This window comes from Dipodomys spectabilis, unplaced genomic scaffold (assembly GCF_019054845.1).
Source record: "Dipodomys spectabilis isolate Male_0828 unplaced genomic scaffold, ASM1905484v1 ptg000365l, whole genome shotgun sequence".
Classification (NCBI taxonomy): domain Eukaryota; kingdom Metazoa; phylum Chordata; class Mammalia; order Rodentia; family Heteromyidae; genus Dipodomys; species Dipodomys spectabilis.
In genome coordinates, this window is record NW_024871042.1 from 2,577,763 (window position 1) to 2,596,099 (window position 18,337).

The following is an 18,337-nucleotide window of genomic DNA, read 5'->3' on the forward strand; positions in this document are numbered from 1 at the left end:
CATTTTGAAAGTACTAATACAACGTTTATAACAAATTTCAACAGGTTTTTTTGGTTTATTTTGTTTTGTTATTTTGGCTTGAACTTGAGGCCTGGGCACTGTACCTGAGTTTTTTGTGATCAAGACTAGAGCTCTACCATTTGAGCCACAAGTCACTTCGGGCATTTTGATGGTTAACTAGAAATAAGAGTCTCATGGACTTTGCTGCCTGGGCTGGCTTTGAAACTCAATCCTCAGATCTCAGCCTCCTGGGTAGCTAGGATTATAGGCATGAGACACAGGTGCCCGGCTTCTTCACCTGTTTTTAGTCAATGACTTAGTAATTATCAGCACAAGATTCTTCATGCTACAACTCAATTAATTCTTGAGCTTGGTGGTTTTCAACCTGGTCACACTGCACTTTGTTCTGGATAGGTCTGCTTCTCTACACCTTTTCATTCTACCTCTCACACAAATTATGTACACCAAGATTCCTTAGATTTGGCAGACCACTTCTCAGAGGTCTTTGATTTCCTCCATATGATCCTTCACCCCATCCCCAGCCAGGCAGCAGCTGATATAGACAGAGACTTTTATACAGCTGCCTTTGAGAGACCCAACATAAGCAAACTAGACAATATGGGTTTAAGGAGTTATCAAATCAACTTCAAGGGACGAATAGCACCATTTAATGCTTAGTACCTGGCATCCAACAGGGGAGCCAGTGGAGGCTTTTCAGCAGTCGATGGTAAACTGGAAGAAGCCATCTTTCCTTCCAGGGTCCCACAATGATCTCTCTGAATCCCATCAACATCACAGATTTTCTGCTTCAGCTGCTGGATTTCATGCTCTAACCTAAACAAATAGGAACCACATAAATTTGTTTATTAGTAGTATTTCTTAAGCATCTGGTTATGTAAAACATTGTTCTAAAAATGGACAAAAAATGGATCTAACCTTTAATTGTCACATACCGGTAAGACAGTTAAGATGAAAAGGAACCATAGAAGGGTCCAGAATAAGTGTTGCTGGTATCCTAAAGCTGGAGTACTTGACTCACATGGGCAAAGACACTGCCACTGTGTTCCAAGCAAGTTCCTGAGGCTGTTGTGTAAGATTCTGGGTCTTTAATGTGAACTACATATTGGGTTTCTGTAAAATACTTCCACTTGACAATCAGATATACGTTTCAAAGAGCTCTTAGAAATTATTGAACTACAAGGAACTTTATGAGCAAGGCCATTCTGAGACTCCCAAGGCCAGGAGAAAATTGGCATTTGGAGATGATGGTGAAGGATGCTCCAGGTACAGAAAGCAATCTGAGCAAAGAAGCTATGCCAGAAAACACAGAAGTGCACTGGCCTAGGCAGAGGGAGTGGGAAAGAGAAGGGGAGGTGAGGGAGACAGAGAGAGAGAGAGAGAGAGACAGACAGAGAGACAGAGAGAGAGACAGAGAGAGACAGACACAGAGACAGAGACATACATACACACACACACACACACACACACACACACACACACAGGAAAGTCATTGAGTTTGTAAGAAATTGAAATAAGCTATGAATTATTGAAGAACCAAATGATAAACAATACATCTAATATGATCAGCTGTATGTAAGGACATTCTACTGCTGACCTAGGCATGCTTGAATGTGGGGCCAACAGGCAAGACTAGAACCAAGCTTTCTAGCACATTTGGATCTAAGATTCAGTAGCTAAGGGCTGTAGCTCGCTCACTTACTCTGTGACTATGGGCAGGTTATTTCAATCTGAGTCTTTCAGTAAGAGAGTCAGCTAATGTTTCTAATTTCCAAAAGTTCCAAACCTCAGATTCTAATTCAGGTACTGACACATCATGATGCTGTCTGCCTTCTATTGTCACCAACAGCAAGGTGACTGATCTTTTCTAAACATAAAAGCCACGCTCTTAACTCCCAGAGACATGATCATGGTGGGATTACCAATAGAATCTCTCTGGGGTTTCACACAAGGCAGTGTACAAGTTAGCTCAGGTCTTCATTTGCCTATCACCAAGCATTTCCTGAGCATCAATTTGTAGAGCATCCAGTATTTTCAGAACAGGAAGGACTAAGGATTCAACAGTAGTATAAAGTGATGGGCTCTCCTCAACCATATCAAGGAAAGCAAGTGGGATATAAGCAGGTAACTAGCAATGTTTATAGTTAAGAAGATGCCTGCATTACTCCAAGGCATCCTTAAAGGCTAGGACAGAGGACCAGCACAAAAGGGCTAGGGTCCTGAACACAGAGATATATACAGGTGGTAAGGGACAAACAGAGCATCCCAATGGGAAGAACTGGCCCATCTCTATAACAGGAAGTCACATGGTCGATAGATAGGAGAACTCAGAGCTATGTGGGAAATAGATCTAGACCCAAATCACTGCTCTGCCACTTCCAAACTGTTTCCCAGTGGCTTCAAAACCATTTCAAGATCAAATTCTCCAATGAGGATGATGGTATATCTTGACAACATACATACAAAGTTTGAGTTACACAGAATTACTTTGCATGGTGAGCATTATTATTGCTATTATTGAAGTCATCATGATTAAACATAATTATTATTCTTTCTGATAAGAAAATAGTATTAAATATGTGTAGTAACAGTGTTCCTCTGTTATGGCTACCATGACGACAGGAGGATTTCTCTTAGGGGGCTGCCTGATGTGTTCAGTTGGCCAGCCTGTGTTCAGCTGAAAAGAAGACAAGAAAAGGAACTAGCCAGGTACCTCCTAGCAACTCAGGAGGCTAAGATCTGAGGATCATGATCTAAAGTCAGCCAGGGCAGGAAAGTTTGTGAGGTTCTTATCCCCAATTAACCACCAAAAAGCTGGAACTAGAGCTGTGGCTCAAGTAGTAGAGCACCAATCTTGAGTGAAAAGCTAAGAGACAGCATCCCTAAGTTGAAGCTCCACTACTGGTGCGTGCATGCACATGCGTGCACATGCTTGCACACGTGCGCAGACACACACACAGGAATTAAACCTTGCTCATAAAGCACTAAAAGACTATGGAAAAATGACACTCAGTGTACTATTGTCCAGTCTGCTCTCATATGAACTTACTATTTCATACTCGTGAAATTTCACAAGGGTCCAGGTCAGATCTCACAGAGCATACTTTGGGGTAAGGAGGGCCCTCTCACCCCCCACTGCAAAAAATAAAATAAAAATATAATAGCAACACCCACAGAAAGCCGCAAGGGCACTGCAAATAACCTGAACTTTAGTGAGCTGAACTAGATCTTAGCAAAATTAACTTCATCAAAAACCAAAAAGCTAAAGGTCTCCTTTGGTGGGTTTTAGAGATACGCTGACATTGGGAAACCACGTACACAAAATCACACTCATGTCCATTCTTACTGAGTATGAATACTAAATGACTGGTTGACAAAAGCCAGGGACATCAAGCTAAAAACTCAGCTGCACTCTTACTGCACACTGCAGGACACAAATTGAGAGCATGCCCTCCACTACTTTTAAATTCCCTGGGGCTGGAGCCTTGTTCAGTAATTTCATTGACATACTATACCTGCAATAGTTTTCTTAAACCTCCGACCTACTTCTCTGAAATAATAGCATGATGGTTTTTGACTGTTACTTTGCTTGAAGGAATTATTAGAGAGCAGTTGCTAATACAATCCTCAGTATAAGCCCATCATTTAAAAGGAAGTTGCCTTGACCTTCTCAGGAAAGATGAAGAGCAAAGGCCAGAGGACCCGGCTGAGTAGGTCTTGTCTTGTCCTCAGCAAGGGACCCTATACCTCTGCCAAATGACAAGCTGGAGGTGACTTAAGGCAAGTAGATAGGATTTCTACTCAAGTGGTAGTGTTATGGGTGTGACAAAGTAACATTCTAGGCCTTGCAACCTGGACTTCAGTTAAGACCTCCACTGACCAATGGATCTGAAAGTAAAAGAAAATTCATGGGGTTGGGGGTAGTGTAGTTGTAGAGATGGGAGGGCAGGGAAGGTAGGGGAAAAACAAAAGAGGAGGCAACAATGCTTGATAAGAAATGTACTCATTACCTTACTCATGTAATTGTAACCCCTCTGTATGGTATTTTCACAATAAAAAAACTTATTTAAAAAATAATTTAAAAAAAAGAAAATTCACAGATGTCTGATCTCCCCATCTCTGTGTAGACAGTGAGGGCCATTGAAGAGACATCTTGCTCAAGGCCATTCTGGAAGGAAGGGGTGGGACCAGAGTATAACTTCTCTGTAGATCTCCAAACTAAATAATGTTCAAACAAAGTATCCCAGAGCCTTTCTGAGAGTCTTTGCATCATGCCTTCAGAGCTATCAGAAAAGATGTTTTCATACTTGTGTATTCATTCACCTATGGCTGGTAAGCCTGGTGACAGGGAATCAACAAAGAACAATGAAGATTCTTTCCTTGCCACAAAGAGTGCTATTTTCTGTGCCTTGTTTTTCATAATACAAAATATGGATGATGCGGGTATGTAGTATGTGATAGCTGCAACCATGTGGGAATATCCCATTGTGTTCACGATCATCTGAAGAGTTTGTCCGTTGGGTTGATAGATGGTTTTTCTAAGAGTCCTGAGGCCTCGTCTCAAATGTGACTTAATAGGTATGAGGGAAATATTGGATTTCAGCTCTCCCTAGGTCAGGACAGCATAAAATCTGGGGTGCTGCCCTATTGTAGCAAGTATTGGTCATGGAAAACTGAAATACCTCATGTGAAGTAGTATACTGAGGAGAAAGGGAGGCGATGGTAAGTGAGAAAGAGAAGAAGGCAGAGAGGGTTAATATGAGAGGGGCAGTAGAAAGGGTACAGGAAAGGGCAAGAGAGAGAGAGTGATGGAGGAAGGGAGAGAAGGGATGAAGAACGAAGCTTGCTCAGACTCATAAATTTATCAGCCTATAAAAGCATTCATTCCTTAAGTCACTGGAAGGGTTTTGGTTTTTGTGTTTTTTTCAACACTGGACCAACAATTCTAAAAGCACAATCTTATTTGCTTATATATTAGAGAATATAGGCATTAACAAATAATAAAAGAATTAACAAATAATCACTTTAAGACATTAAGAAATATATCCTGAGGGGTAGGAAAAGAGCCACCAATGGGCCTCGACCATCCGTCACACTCGCCCTGTCCTCCTCTCACCTCTCCCGGTCCTTCTCCAGGGCCTCCTGCTCAGCTTCCAGGCCTGCCTGGAGTCCTGCTTGCTCACTGCTGCTGCCTCTGAGAGTAGTGAGTTTCTGCCTCTGTTCTTGGATCTCCAGGCCCAGGGTGGAGTGCCTCTGCAGGGCAGATCGTCTCCTCTCCAACTTGGCCACAGCCCTCTCCAGTGCCTCTCTTTGCTGCTTCTCCTGGGACTCCAGGATCTCCTTTTCCTTCTTCCTCACTTTCTCTTCCTGCCGGGCCACGTTGGCAGTGAATTCGAAGGTAGCTTGGAGTTGCTGCAGCTCATTGGCTCTGGCTTGGTACTGGGCAAGCTGTTCTTCTTTTTCTTCGATTTCCTTTTCGACTTGATAAAGAGTATTGTCTAAGCCCAGAGAGCCTTGGTCAAGGATTTCAAGCACTTTCTTCTTTTCTTCCAACAGAGCTGGCAGGTGATTCTGCAGAAGATACTGTAGCTGACGCTCCTTATACTGTAGCCTGTACTCTGCTGTCTTTATGTTTTCTAAATCTTCAGCCACACCAGTGGCATTTGGGACACTACCATCATTTCTTTCTAACAGTCTAGATATCTCATGGTTTTCATATTTTAAATGCTTGAGGGTTTTTTGCTCTTCTTGGACTGCTGTTCTCAGGAGGTCTTTCTGCTGGACCATGTCCTCCTCCATCTTTGCTAGTCCAATAAGCTGCCTTTTCTTGAACTCCAAGAAATGCAGCTGAGCCTTTTCTAGCTCCTCGCCATCTTGATCACCTCCAGCCTGAGCTTCCCTGGCCTGCAGAAGGGCTTCCCGAATGCCTTCCAGGTCCTTCTTTTCCTCCTCTACTCGCTGGACCTCACCCAGCTGCAGCAGTGGGGTCATCTGCTGCTTCTCTCGCAGCTGCTCCTCCAGGTGGGCCACGAGCAGCACCTGCTCCTTCTCTTCCTCTTCCAGTCTCCTTTTCTCCAGCCCCAGCTTGGCACACTGCTCATCTTTTTCCCTGTGGAGGCGGTCCAGTTCTTGGGATATCTGCACCTTCTCTGCCTGCTCGCTGTGGTTGAGCTCTTGGAGCCGCTGAAGCTCTTCTTTGATGCGAAGCAAGCTCTCTTCCTCCTGTCTCTTCTTCTGCAGTTCGATCTCCTGCTGCTCCCTCAGTCTTTCCTCCTCAAACTTTTCCTTCTCGGCAAGCAAGTCCTTGAGCTTGTTCTCAATGTGGAAGCTGCGACGTTTGAGGCTCTCCTCCTGCTTGCGGATCTGGAGCTGCACGATCTCTGTCTCTTTGCGTTGGGTCTCCACTTCCTGCTGCATCCGCTCCAGTGCAGCCTTGTCTGACTTCTGCTTTTCCTCCATTTCTTCAATGAGCTTCCTGCAAGGCAAACACTCATCATTATTTGATCACTACATTCAATCACTGCTCTAACTTTTCCCTAACTAGAACATTCTGGAAATGCACACAACACAAAGCCAAATTCTTCTTCACAAAAAGATAGGAAGGGCCTTCCTTTCAAATTGGCAGTAGTACACTGTTTGATTTTTTTTTTTTATTGTTTAACTGTCCAACATATCATCTGCCTAGTCTCCTGAAGTAGCCTCTGATTTCATTTCTTTGTGGAGCATAGAATCATAATGTGTTATGCATGATATAATTAAAAGAGCCCCCAGAGCTCAAAGAGACAGAACCATGTCCAATTTAAATTTAAATGTGAATAATTTTAGTCAGCCCAATGACTTAAACTCCACAGAAGTTCAGTTACAAAGTGACACTAAATAAAAATGCTCATGCTGTCTTCAACTCACCAGGGTCAAATATCAAAGTCAAGATAATCGACAGTTCATTGTTCCAGCTCAAATAACTACATGCTGCTTAGCATTTAATCACTATTTTAGGACCAGAGGGGATCACCAAATGGTACCAAATATTAGTTTATTAATGCATAACACTGAAAATAACTGAAATACACACTACAACATTCAAATGCATGACCCTGGGGGTTAGATCATATATTTTCTCTTGAATACAGCTGACCCTGACAGGGTACTAACTCAAGGAGAGGAGGTTGGGATTGCTCTATTGAAGAGTGTGAAATGACAGTGTGCATACAGCCTCCATCTTCTGACCCAGCAAAACACTGCCCTGTATGAGGCTGGAAGGGAAACTGACTCCTGTGTGACATTTACACTACAGGGTCTAGAAAATACATGTCTAGCTGCAATTAATTCTCTGTGGTTAATTACAGGTTGGAGAATACTGGCAGTTTAATAACATAGGGAAGAATTTTAAGAAGGTAGGGGATAGGTAGCTGGGTGTGGGGGCACAGCAGGAAGATCATGAGTTCCAGGCCAGAGTGTGCTGTAAGTAAGACCCTATTTCAAAACAAAAAAAAAAAAAAAATGAACAAATATCCCCACCCCCTTGCAAAAAACTAGGCATAGGGGTCACATGCAAGGTCCTGGTTATGATATTCAGCCCCACAAAAGGAGGAGGAGGAATTCTTAATAAGGAAGGGAAGTTCTTATTTGTTCTTTCATTGATTCTTTTTTTTTAAGTAAGTTTTTTATTGTGAAAATACTGTACAGAGGGGTTACAAGGTAATGAGCAAGGTAATGAGCACATTTCTTATCAAGCATTGTTGCCTTCTCCTTTGTTTTCCCTCTACCATCCCTTCCCTCCCATCTCCACAACTACACCCCCCACATTGATTCTTTTGTCTTTTTAAAAACTCAAGAGCCATTATTTAGAAAAAAATAGGCTTTAAGTCGAATTTAAACATATATTTGGAATATTAAATCTGCTTACTGACTCTATTCCCTCTTTCTCACATGTATTTAAAGATGTACTTTTTCTAAAATTTTAAATATGAAGTAAACCCCAACTACTTTTTAAGAAGCAATTACCTATAAGCAACATTGGAACAGACACAGATGGGGTCAGCCCAACATATTAAGAGAAAGAACCCACCTATGACAGTACTGTTGAAGCTCCACCTCCACATGGCTTACCTTTTACTCTCCAATTTTTCAAGTTCTTCACGCTGCTGTCTCTCAAATTCAAGTCTAATAAAATCAGATGGAAAGAAGTCACTTTTGTGAGAGAGCTTTCTTCTCTCTGTGTGTATAGAATTACACATTACAGAGAGCATCTGTTTTTCAAGTATTATTTTTAATTACCATGTATTAGCAAGTTTTAAATGCATTCTTTGCTCTATAACTATGATTAGAGATTAGACATACTTCTAGGTGCTTGAACTCAGGCTGAAAAGAACAAATTTGACTTGCAGGCAAACAAAATGTCACTGTACTTTTAAAAGGCAGAATTAAATGCAACTTTTAAATGACAAGCATGTCTACTACATGCAGCTTAGTCACTGTTGAGTATGTAAAAAACGGAGAAGCTATACCTTAGACAGATGGGTCCTTTTATAGGGAAAAGACTGCCAGGGAGGGAGGAAAGAGTGAGAAAGAAAGAGCACAGATATCAATTAAGACAATAACTTAACAGAAGGAAACGTCAGGATAAAAGTAATAAGGTAATTAAAAGACAATAGTCATGCACAAATCATTGGGTCTGTTTATAAATAACACATTTCCCAATAATTTCATGAAGCAAACACTCCAGAAAGTTAGCTCTGCTAATCATGCGAAGCATTGCATGCGTTCCATATTACTGAGTACAGATAATAACTGAGCATAATAATTGTGAACATCAAAGTCAGATTTTGCTACCTTACCAGTAATTATACCGTACAGAAATCTATCACAATCCTTCTAGAATTCCTAGTTATCTAACATAGGCCTTACTGTGGGTTATGAGATTTAACATCATTGTATAAAAAAAAGGAGGGGGAAAGGAAAAAGGTCGGTTGGATGCCAGGGATTTGGAACTCATTCAAAAATTCATAACACAAGGTGATTTGCCAAATACCAAAATTATTGCAAGATCTCACCATTACAATTAAACAGCATGAACTGTTCAACTTATACATATTCCTGGTTTGGCAGATTGCAGATATAGCTGGAAAGTTGAACTATGGAAAAATTCAGCATAAATTGTTTTCCTTGGATAAAGTGGCAACGAAGTTACTTCTACAAAGACCTAGCTAACACTTCAAGCAGATCTATTTTCATTTTAATTTGGGCTAATACTGAGAGTAAGAGGTCTGGCTGCTTTTGTAAGCAGAATGGAGGATCTAGATACCGCAGGTACGATGTGACTTCCAAGGCTGCCTCCCTTTATTCTCCAGGAAAAGTCTTAAGGTAGCAAATAATAGCTCCATTTTATAGAGTAGCCCTGATATGTCAAATCACTAGTCCAATGTCATAGATTTGAACCTCCAACAGCCTGCTTCCAAGTACCCTTCATTGACTCATTATAAAGGAGTGCAGAAGTTGTTTGTAATGCAAAACACAAGTACTAAATCCTTCACTGAAACTTAATCAGGGCTGAATTTATCTACTGTCCAAGGAAAATAATCTATTATTGCCAACATTGCCATCTATGAAAAAAAAGTCACCCAAATACATAGAAAAAGCATTTGTCTGCCATGGAGTCTAGCCTGTATGTCATTACATTAAGTACAGATTTCACTAAAATTTATCTATGCTCATTCTTTTTATTTAATGATAAACGTAACTCTAGGAAAGTTTCTTAGGTAACATTTTCAGACTTAAGTATACAGTTTAGTCTTTCTAGAGTTACTTGTGAGTCAGAAACTATTACTGGATGAAATACTTTTAAAACTAGAAATTTCCCTAATGTTTTTTTTTTTTCTTAATTTTTATTTTTTGTGACTGATGGTCACAGTTCAGTGTGACCGTCAGTGGATGCTGCTTTGCCCATCCATGCACACAGCAATAAGCCAAATGCTACACTGAGATTTCAGTTTGGCAGAAAATCCAAAACAATTGAGGGTTGCTTATAGCATGCAAATTCTGTTCCTGACACTCAGAATACACAACACTCACATTGTTCTCCCAATCTTAGGAGGAGGGGCATACATGTATCACCTTCATTTTACAAAGCAGGATAGTGGGTGTGTTGGAATGAACATTGGCAGAACAAAAATCTATACTGCCAACCATTACCACTTGCTAAGGAGCTGCATGGTCTCAAGGGGATCATAAAATCTAAGTTAAAATATCTAACATGAGGGGTTGGGAAGATGGCTCAGTGTTAGAGCGCTTGCCTTGCAAGCATGAGGCCCTGGGATTGATTCCTCAGCACCCCATAAGCAAAAAAGAAAAAAGCTGGAAGTGGTGCTGTGGCTCAAGTGGTAGAGTGCTAGCCTTGAGCTGAAGAGCTAAAGGACAGCACCCAGACCCAGAGTTCAGGCCCCACGACCAGACCTCCCCCCCCCCAAAAAGTATCTAACACAACATTTTAATTGAATAGGTATTTTTATCGAACACAGTGTCACACAATATGGTATGCAAGAGGGCCCATCAGTCTGTAAGGGAAAGGTCTCCATCCTAGTCTGTGACAGTCAATATATCCCACAGATTCCTACTTTTAGGGACACACCATACCATTCTTTGTCTCACATGAAGTAAGTACACAAAAGTTCAATAAAACCAGACCTTGCCTTATTAGGGGAGAAGTGGCAAGACATGAAGCTCAAGGGATGCCAGAGCCAGACGGTAAAAGGACTTGGAGAAGTTACATTATAGATTTTGAACACTGGCAAAAAAATGTCTTGGAGGAAGGTTGCTAAAGAACACCTACATTTGAGGTTCTATGGACATTAGATGGGCAAGGAACAATGTGGAAAAGCCAGTAGATGAACTAGGATACCACTACAATCTTAACAAGAGACCACAGAGTCAGAACCCAAGACAAGTAGGGCAAAGAAGTAACATCTTACGATAGGCAGGTGGTCATGCTGGCAGGTTGAGTTTGGAAGGGCAAGGTTACAGAAATAGTGGGAATGTAATATAATTGTCAAGAGTCTGAGCTTGGAAGTCAACAGGTTTAAATATAAATTCCAGTGATTGTGAAACTACATATGAGTTATTTAACCTTGGATGCTTCACTTATATAGAAGTTAAAAAATAATCTCCATCTACTTTAGAAAGTTATAGACATGATAAAGTGAAATAACACTTCAGACTTATTAGGTACTGTGTGCCATTGTTAGGGAGTTATGCCCATTGAGACAAAAAGCACCAAAGAAAAGGCTATGGGGCTGGGTAAGTGGAGTGACTATAGCTTTACTTAAAGCGGTAGGGTCCCAGGTAGAAGGTAATAATTCTATTACTCACTGAAGCTAGTAACCAGCTCAGCCCTATCTGACACTACTTTCAGTACATTTAATTCCTACAAGATTCTCTGGGTGGAGGCTATAACTACTCCCATTTCACACATGAGATACAACCACACACACTTAGGCTTGACTATAGAGCTCAACATTTTAATCTCTTCATCCTGCATTCTGGAAAGTGAGCTCAATTTCACTTAGATCCAACCAAATAATTCCAATCAAAATGACATATCCAGCAGGCATAGGGACACCAATGCTGACTTGGTAGTCAGGCCCTTATAAGGGTTGAGGATAAAGACTTGTGTTTTCCATCTTGTAGACAGTAATCAAAGCCACAGAGAAAATAAGCTTAAGCAGGACCCAGGGGAAGGATGAGAATAAAGAAGTTGAATTTGAAAGATAAATATAACATATACCAAAAAAAGAAGTTGAATTTGAAGTCTGAAAGACCACATTCACTATAGTGACAGGCAGAGAAGGCTGGCCCTCAAATGAGGTTAGGGCTGAGCAGTTAGAGAGAGAGAGGATGTCAGGATAGGGGAGGTGCATGAAGGCAGTGGGAAATGGAGGTTTCATCGAACAGGAAGGAATCATGCTATGAAATGATTCAGGAAGGCTGAGTAAGGTAAGGCCCAAGGAGCATCCCTTGTTCATAGCAACATGGAGGCTCCTTCTGGAATGACACCAGTCAAGTTAAGGCTGGACCACAATCAGCGAAGGAGTAAAGGCTGGAGGAATGTAGAAACGATGAAGATAATTTTAGTTATAAAAGAGATTTGATAGATTTAGGAGAATGGACATTCATTTTAACAGATGGAAGATTCTTGTGCATACTTTGTTGATATCAATAGCTAGCAGAAAGACTAGGTAGAAAAAAATGGAAAGAAGTAGTCTCTGAGAAGGTAGAAAGACTGGGGTGGGCAGACAATGGCTATGGTAGGGGCTCCAAACAAGGTCAGCTTCTGACTCCTACACAACCATGGGAGAGACTCTCAATCTTTCTAAGCTTCAGTTTCCTCATCAGAAGACAGACTCAAAAATAATCCTGATCCTCACTAAGTAAGAGGATCCAAGACAATATACATGAGCACTTAGCAGTTAATAAATATTAGATATTAATCTTAGAGGTAGAAGAGGCTACTCTAAGAAATCCAGAAGGAAATATTCTGCCACTGGGACAGGACAGAGGAGTAGGAAAGAATGACTATAGAGCAGACATGGGATTTGAGGATGTGGTATTGTTCTCTTAAAATGGCTATACTCTAAGGTCAGAAACAAGGTTTGTTCCTTGGAATAAGGAGAAGTGGTCAAGATTTAAGAAGCAATAGAGTTAGATATGTAAGAATCAGGGACATTATTTGTGACAGATGAAGGAACCAGTAGGCAACAAAACTGATTAACTCATACAAACTATGTAATTCTAGTACACAGGAGCTGAGGCAAGAACTCAAGTTTGAAGCCAGCCTTGACTACATAGTGAGATCCTGTCTCAAAAACAAAAACAACCAAAAGAAAGCAAGAACTAATATATAAAATGATGGGGAAAGGGCTGGCTGGGCATCACTCAAGCTTGGAGATTATTAATTTCATAGCCTCTCATGTCCGCATTGATGTGGTAATTGCTTATAGTACTGAGCTAGGTTAGATGCCTGGGCACTAGTTTAGGGCAGGGAAGTCCGTAGGGGTTCCTATCCAATCTTCTCTGTAGAGAATCTGGTGTTCTAGAATCAAAGGTAGAGAGCATCTTGCCCACTGTGGGCCATATTAAAAGGCCTGCAAAATAAGCTGGATCATGATGGGCCATGCTTCTTGTGAAATGTCTGGAGCCCATCTGCATGTATTGACAATTTGTATGGCCTATAGTGATATTCTAAGCATTCAAATTGTTTCATGGCAGATAAAAGGTTCCCATCGCTCTATTAAATGTACGTGCCAGGCTAAGTGGAAAACAGATGCCAACGGTAGACTCAGGCAACTGATGAAAAGAAACATGAACCACTTATCCAGTCGCTGGCTTCTCCTAGAATGGTCTTATGGTCTTTCCTCTGGGCATCAGCTCTCATGAAAACTTTCACAGGAAAGCTAAAAATAGTTCTGTTATAGAAGGAGTAAGAATTTCTGCCCCATTCATTCCTCCTCACCCTTTACTCTCTGTTCAAGACACAAATGATCCAACAAGGTAGCATTCAAAAGAGGTTCTCTACTGGGAGTGTATCAAGATAGAGATAAAGGAGGGGAAATCTCACAAGGGAAAAAAATATCTCCCAACACAATTTCATCTTGCAAGTTGTGAAACTGAACTCCTCTTAAGTAAAACTCAAGAGTTTATAATGCAAATATCTAGAATATTCTGGGAATGGTTTTCTGATGAACTTCCAAATCCCTAGGCATTCACTAGGACTCCAAAGAGCCAGTTTTCACTCTTTCATATTTCAAATTTGGAAAATGCCCAAGGAAATAATTATTGCTTTCAAAAAGAATAAAATTGGATAACATTAGTATCTTCAATACGTTTCTCCCCAGCCTATTTCTCTTAACAGTGGCATAAGTTACTGTGATAAAGATGGCCAGCCAAGACCACAGATGTTAAACATGGAGATATTCACAGTCAAGCTCTAAGAACAAAGACTGTTCAAACAAGACAGAGACTCCTAGGAACATACCTTCCACTCAGTGCCTACTACACATCCTGGCCCTTCCCCCTTCCTTCCCAGGCCAAGAGACTGGCCCATTGAGCCTTGGAGAGAAGTCCAAGATAACTTCCTTTTTAGATGAGCTAGGAAACAAGACCATTTCCCCTAGCCTTTCCTCCATTCTCATGTCTACCATGGAATTCCCTCTCAGCTCCTCAACAAAAAACCAGAGAGACTTTTTGTCCCAGAAGTTACAATAATTCATCATTCTAAAATTTACATTTCCCTGCTGAACTCACCGAAAGATATGCCATAAGCCATCTTCTTGCCACTTTATTCAAGTGAAGAAACCGAGAGAGGAACCGTAGGGGAGGAACTGGGTTTGGAAGGGAGTGAGAGTCAAGACTACTAAGACCCTTATAGGTCTAGAAAGGTTGGCCATCCTTTCCACTTGGGCTCCTTGAAGACATAAATCTTCAATACTTTGACTGACGACATATCCCGAGGACTTTTGCAAGATACAAGTAGGGATTCAACCCAGGACTATTGTGGCTAGTGTTCTAAATCCAGTGGCTCAAACCTCTGACTCAGCACACTTGTGAGGAGATGGTGAAAACAATACAGACCTTGCATTGCACCAAGAAATAATCTATTTTGTTAGTCCTCATCTCCTTGTGATAAGAATAATCAACTGCAGGAAACACAAAGGAAATAAACACAGTTGTACATCATGACTGCTCCACCTTGGTACTAGCCTTCAACCTTTATCACTATAAACACACATGACTGGGAGCCTCAAAATAAAGTCTACTTAATAATTATTTCCTCACAACATACACCTGGGACAAGCTCCTGAATGATCACACGTTATTACATATCATAGTTTAATACCATGAAATTCTATAGCATAGATGCATCATGATATATGAATAAATCTCATCTTGTTGTGGATGTGCACGGTAGACCACTCTTTCAAAAAAAAAAAATCTGATGAGATCTACGCTGATAGCCCAAGAACAGATTAGTTTCAGAAAAGCAAAGCTATGTGCATTGAGAGGTAAAAGGAAGACAGAGAGCAGAGAAGGACATCTAAAGAAACAAAATAGACAAGATGCACCAATGCTCTTGTGCAGTGACAATACATCACGGGAGCGAAGACCTCTGAAAGTCTGCTTTACACATTTGTACACCTTTGATGCCATACTGAGGACACTATTCTAACATGCCCACCAGGAACTGCCTGAAATGTGTGCCTCTGAATCTCACAAGAGGCTGATGGCAGGATGCAGGTATTCTGTACCCTGTCAGCCTGTCCCCACTCACACTCTCCACTGTCAGGTTTTTTTCTTTTTAGGACTCCTAACAGCCCATTCCCTCTTCTCACCTTGACATTTCTCTCTTCATCCCCCCCCCCCCATTGCTTTAATTTAAGCAACAGCTGCCATCATATAAAGAATTGTGGGTGTGGATTTGACTGACAAAATACCAAAGTGGGCAAAGATTTATATAAGAGGATTAATTGCAATGGTATCTAAAATTTACATGGAAGAAATGAAATAGTTTGAAGTGTCCTTAATGACTAGGCAAAAGATAGTAAATTATGAGATGAGCCTAGAATGAAGAATCATGTTCAATGGCCTGGGAAAAATCTCACAATACAATGTTAACAGAAAAGCAGAAGGCAAAACTATGTATCAAGTATGACATCAAATTTTTTAGCAGTCCATATAATGCATGGGCATAATACCTAATATACAATTAAGTATATGTACTCTAAAATACAAGCAAATATTATCAATGTAACCAGTGATTATTCCTTGATGGAAGGATTATGGAAGAGTGATTAATTTGTTTCCAGGTGTTTTACTTTTCTGTAATAAACATTTCATTTTGTAATTACAGAAACTATCTGAACTTTTAAAATCCACCCACATTACTGTAATTGTTTCCCTTCTATGTGCTTCTTTCTGCTTTGCTTCCATCAAACTCTGGTTCATTTCCATTTATTTCCAACAATGATGACGATTAACCTGAGTAGGTCATGGGACACAGAGGTTACTGATGTTGACAAGGTTGGGAAATAGCTATTCCAAGTTAGACTTGTGGTCTCTGATAAAACAAAGGGATGGGAAAGTGCTTCACTAGAGAACAATTCATACCTTGTATATTCAGTCAAGAATAACTGCTTAAAAACCTACTTAGAAGTCAGCACAGCTGTTGAGACAACTAGATCCTTCCCCTCACCACCAAATGCAAACACATGAGTGTCTGTACCTTTATCAACAAGATTCCATTACCAGTGACTTGAGGTGCTACCAAGATGGAGCATACCATGAGTCACAGACAAGGAGATGGAATCTGGATTGGGGCTGGTTAAATTCTCTTTGAGGAAATGATATTTAAACTGAGATTTGAGAGATTATGGAGAATTTTGTCATGTGAAGAGCTGGATACATGTACAAGTGCTCTGGAAGCAAATGAATTAATCAAATGGATTAACAAATGACAGGAACATGGAATCATTTGAATACAATGTTAATTCAATGGAAAACCACTGGCATGGAGGACTTGAAGGAAATCGAATGTCTTCCTCCTTCGCCCATAGCAGCCATTCCTTATTTGATAGGAAGATGTTCTTTTGCTCAGTTGACTTTCACAATTCAGCTTTTAATTTTGCAAATATGAAACAAAAGCACAAATGCAGCCCCCTAGTAGACAAGGCAATCTGAAGTAACTGAATAATAACTTGTTCTTTGAACAGCTCACTTTTCCTACTTCTGTAACAGGGAACATACAAGTATACAGGATTTGCCACTTAGAGTGGCTCACAGTGGAATACTCAAGGACAAACAAGAAAATAGCAGAGCCAGTAATTAACACTAATCTCTCTTAATAGAGGAAGAAAAATACTTCTTTTAGTTACTTACATCACAAGTTCCCTAAGACTGTACATCTTAAAACTATTTAAGACAATCTATAGCAATTGTAAAGTTAGTAAATGGGCCATAAAAAAAGCAAGACAACTAAGACCAAAAACTAAAGAAACCCAGTATTGCAGTGAACTAAAGGAGAAAAATGGTAAAGCCCAATAAAGTAAGCCAACAGAGACAAACACAGTAAATAACCATCAACCCAAAACACAGGATAACCACTAAATTACTGGTAACATAAATATTGCCAACAACATGAATAAAACTTCCTTGCTCAAGGTCAGTGAAGAAAACAAAAAGATAAGACAATTTACAAAGTAGACGAAAGTGAACCAGAGGGAGAGAAAATAGCATAGTTAGCAGGACCCTGCATTTGCAAAGGAATGTGTTGTTTCCTCTAAAAAGATGCAGGGCAGGACCTTGCCTCATCCTCATAAGGGGGAAAAAACATACTGATTCTCCAGCTATAATCAAACTCTGGTTCTAAAACCCCTTCCGCAACGCTACAAGAAGTAGGGGAGTAAATTCCTCTCAGTTCACAGGTATTGCATGTCAACTATGTTCTAGCACTGGGCTGGGCACTGGATAAGTCAGTGATAAAATAGATGCTATCGTGGTTTTCTGGAAGCTTACAGCAATCTACAGTGAACTAAGACTCAAAAGCAAGGGATGATTATAGCCCTGTCAAATCTTACTTGCTTGCTGATGTAATCCATTTATCCTCTCAAGTTAGTGAAGGAAGCTAAACTGGAAGAAAGGAGGTAAGAAGGAAAAGATAGGGAAAATTCAGAAGAAAAAAGAAACAAAACTGCTTTCTTTTTGTGTAAGCATTGTCAGCTGGTAAGAAACCATCTTGGTACCTAAAGCATTAGAATCCCAGGACTCTGTTCAGAATCTAGTTCTCTCCAGCTTTACATTCCCGAGCTCCACTTCCATTCTTAACCAGAAAACACCAGGAATGCTACGGTTAACTTTACAGAGGCTTCTAGAATAGTATGTGGTCAGTATAGAATTTGGAGGTTTGCTGAATCTGGGGTATTAAACAGGAAACCCAGGACATAGTTTTCACAAGAAGCACTGTGGGAAATAGCACAATCTGCTTCTTGAGACCACAGCTTAGAATTACTTCCAGAGGTGCGTGTACTGACACATTCAAGAATTCAGGAAGATGAGAGGTAGGGTAGGGGGGAGATGGGAAGGGATGGGAAGGGGAAACAAAGGAGGAGGCAACAATGCTTGATAAGAAATGTATTCATTACCTTGCCCATGTAATTGTAACCCCTCTGTATGTATTTTCACAATAAAAAAAAAAAAGAATTCAGGAAGATCTCTTTGCTTGGGGACAGGGTACTCTCACAAGAGACTGGGGGTATGTGCAAACCTATATAGAATA

General features: G+C 40.6%; 1 protein-coding gene across 2 annotated transcripts in view; it reads right to left on the bottom strand.

Moving 5' to 3' along the window:
* Kif16b (kinesin family member 16B) overlaps window positions 1-18,337 on the bottom strand; it is a 264,333-nt gene that overhangs the window by 92,822 nt on the left and 153,174 nt on the right. For both annotated transcript variants that reach the window (XM_042666398.1, XM_042666397.1), the window contains exons 18-20: window positions 8,128-8,181; window positions 5,135-6,493; window positions 682-834 (exon numbers count right to left, since the gene is read on the bottom strand). In XM_042666398.1, coding sequence (XP_042522332.1) covers window positions 682-834; window positions 5,135-6,493; window positions 8,128-8,181 — 1,566 coding nt within the window. The remainder of the gene's footprint in view (window positions 1-681; window positions 835-5,134; window positions 6,494-8,127; window positions 8,182-18,337) is intronic.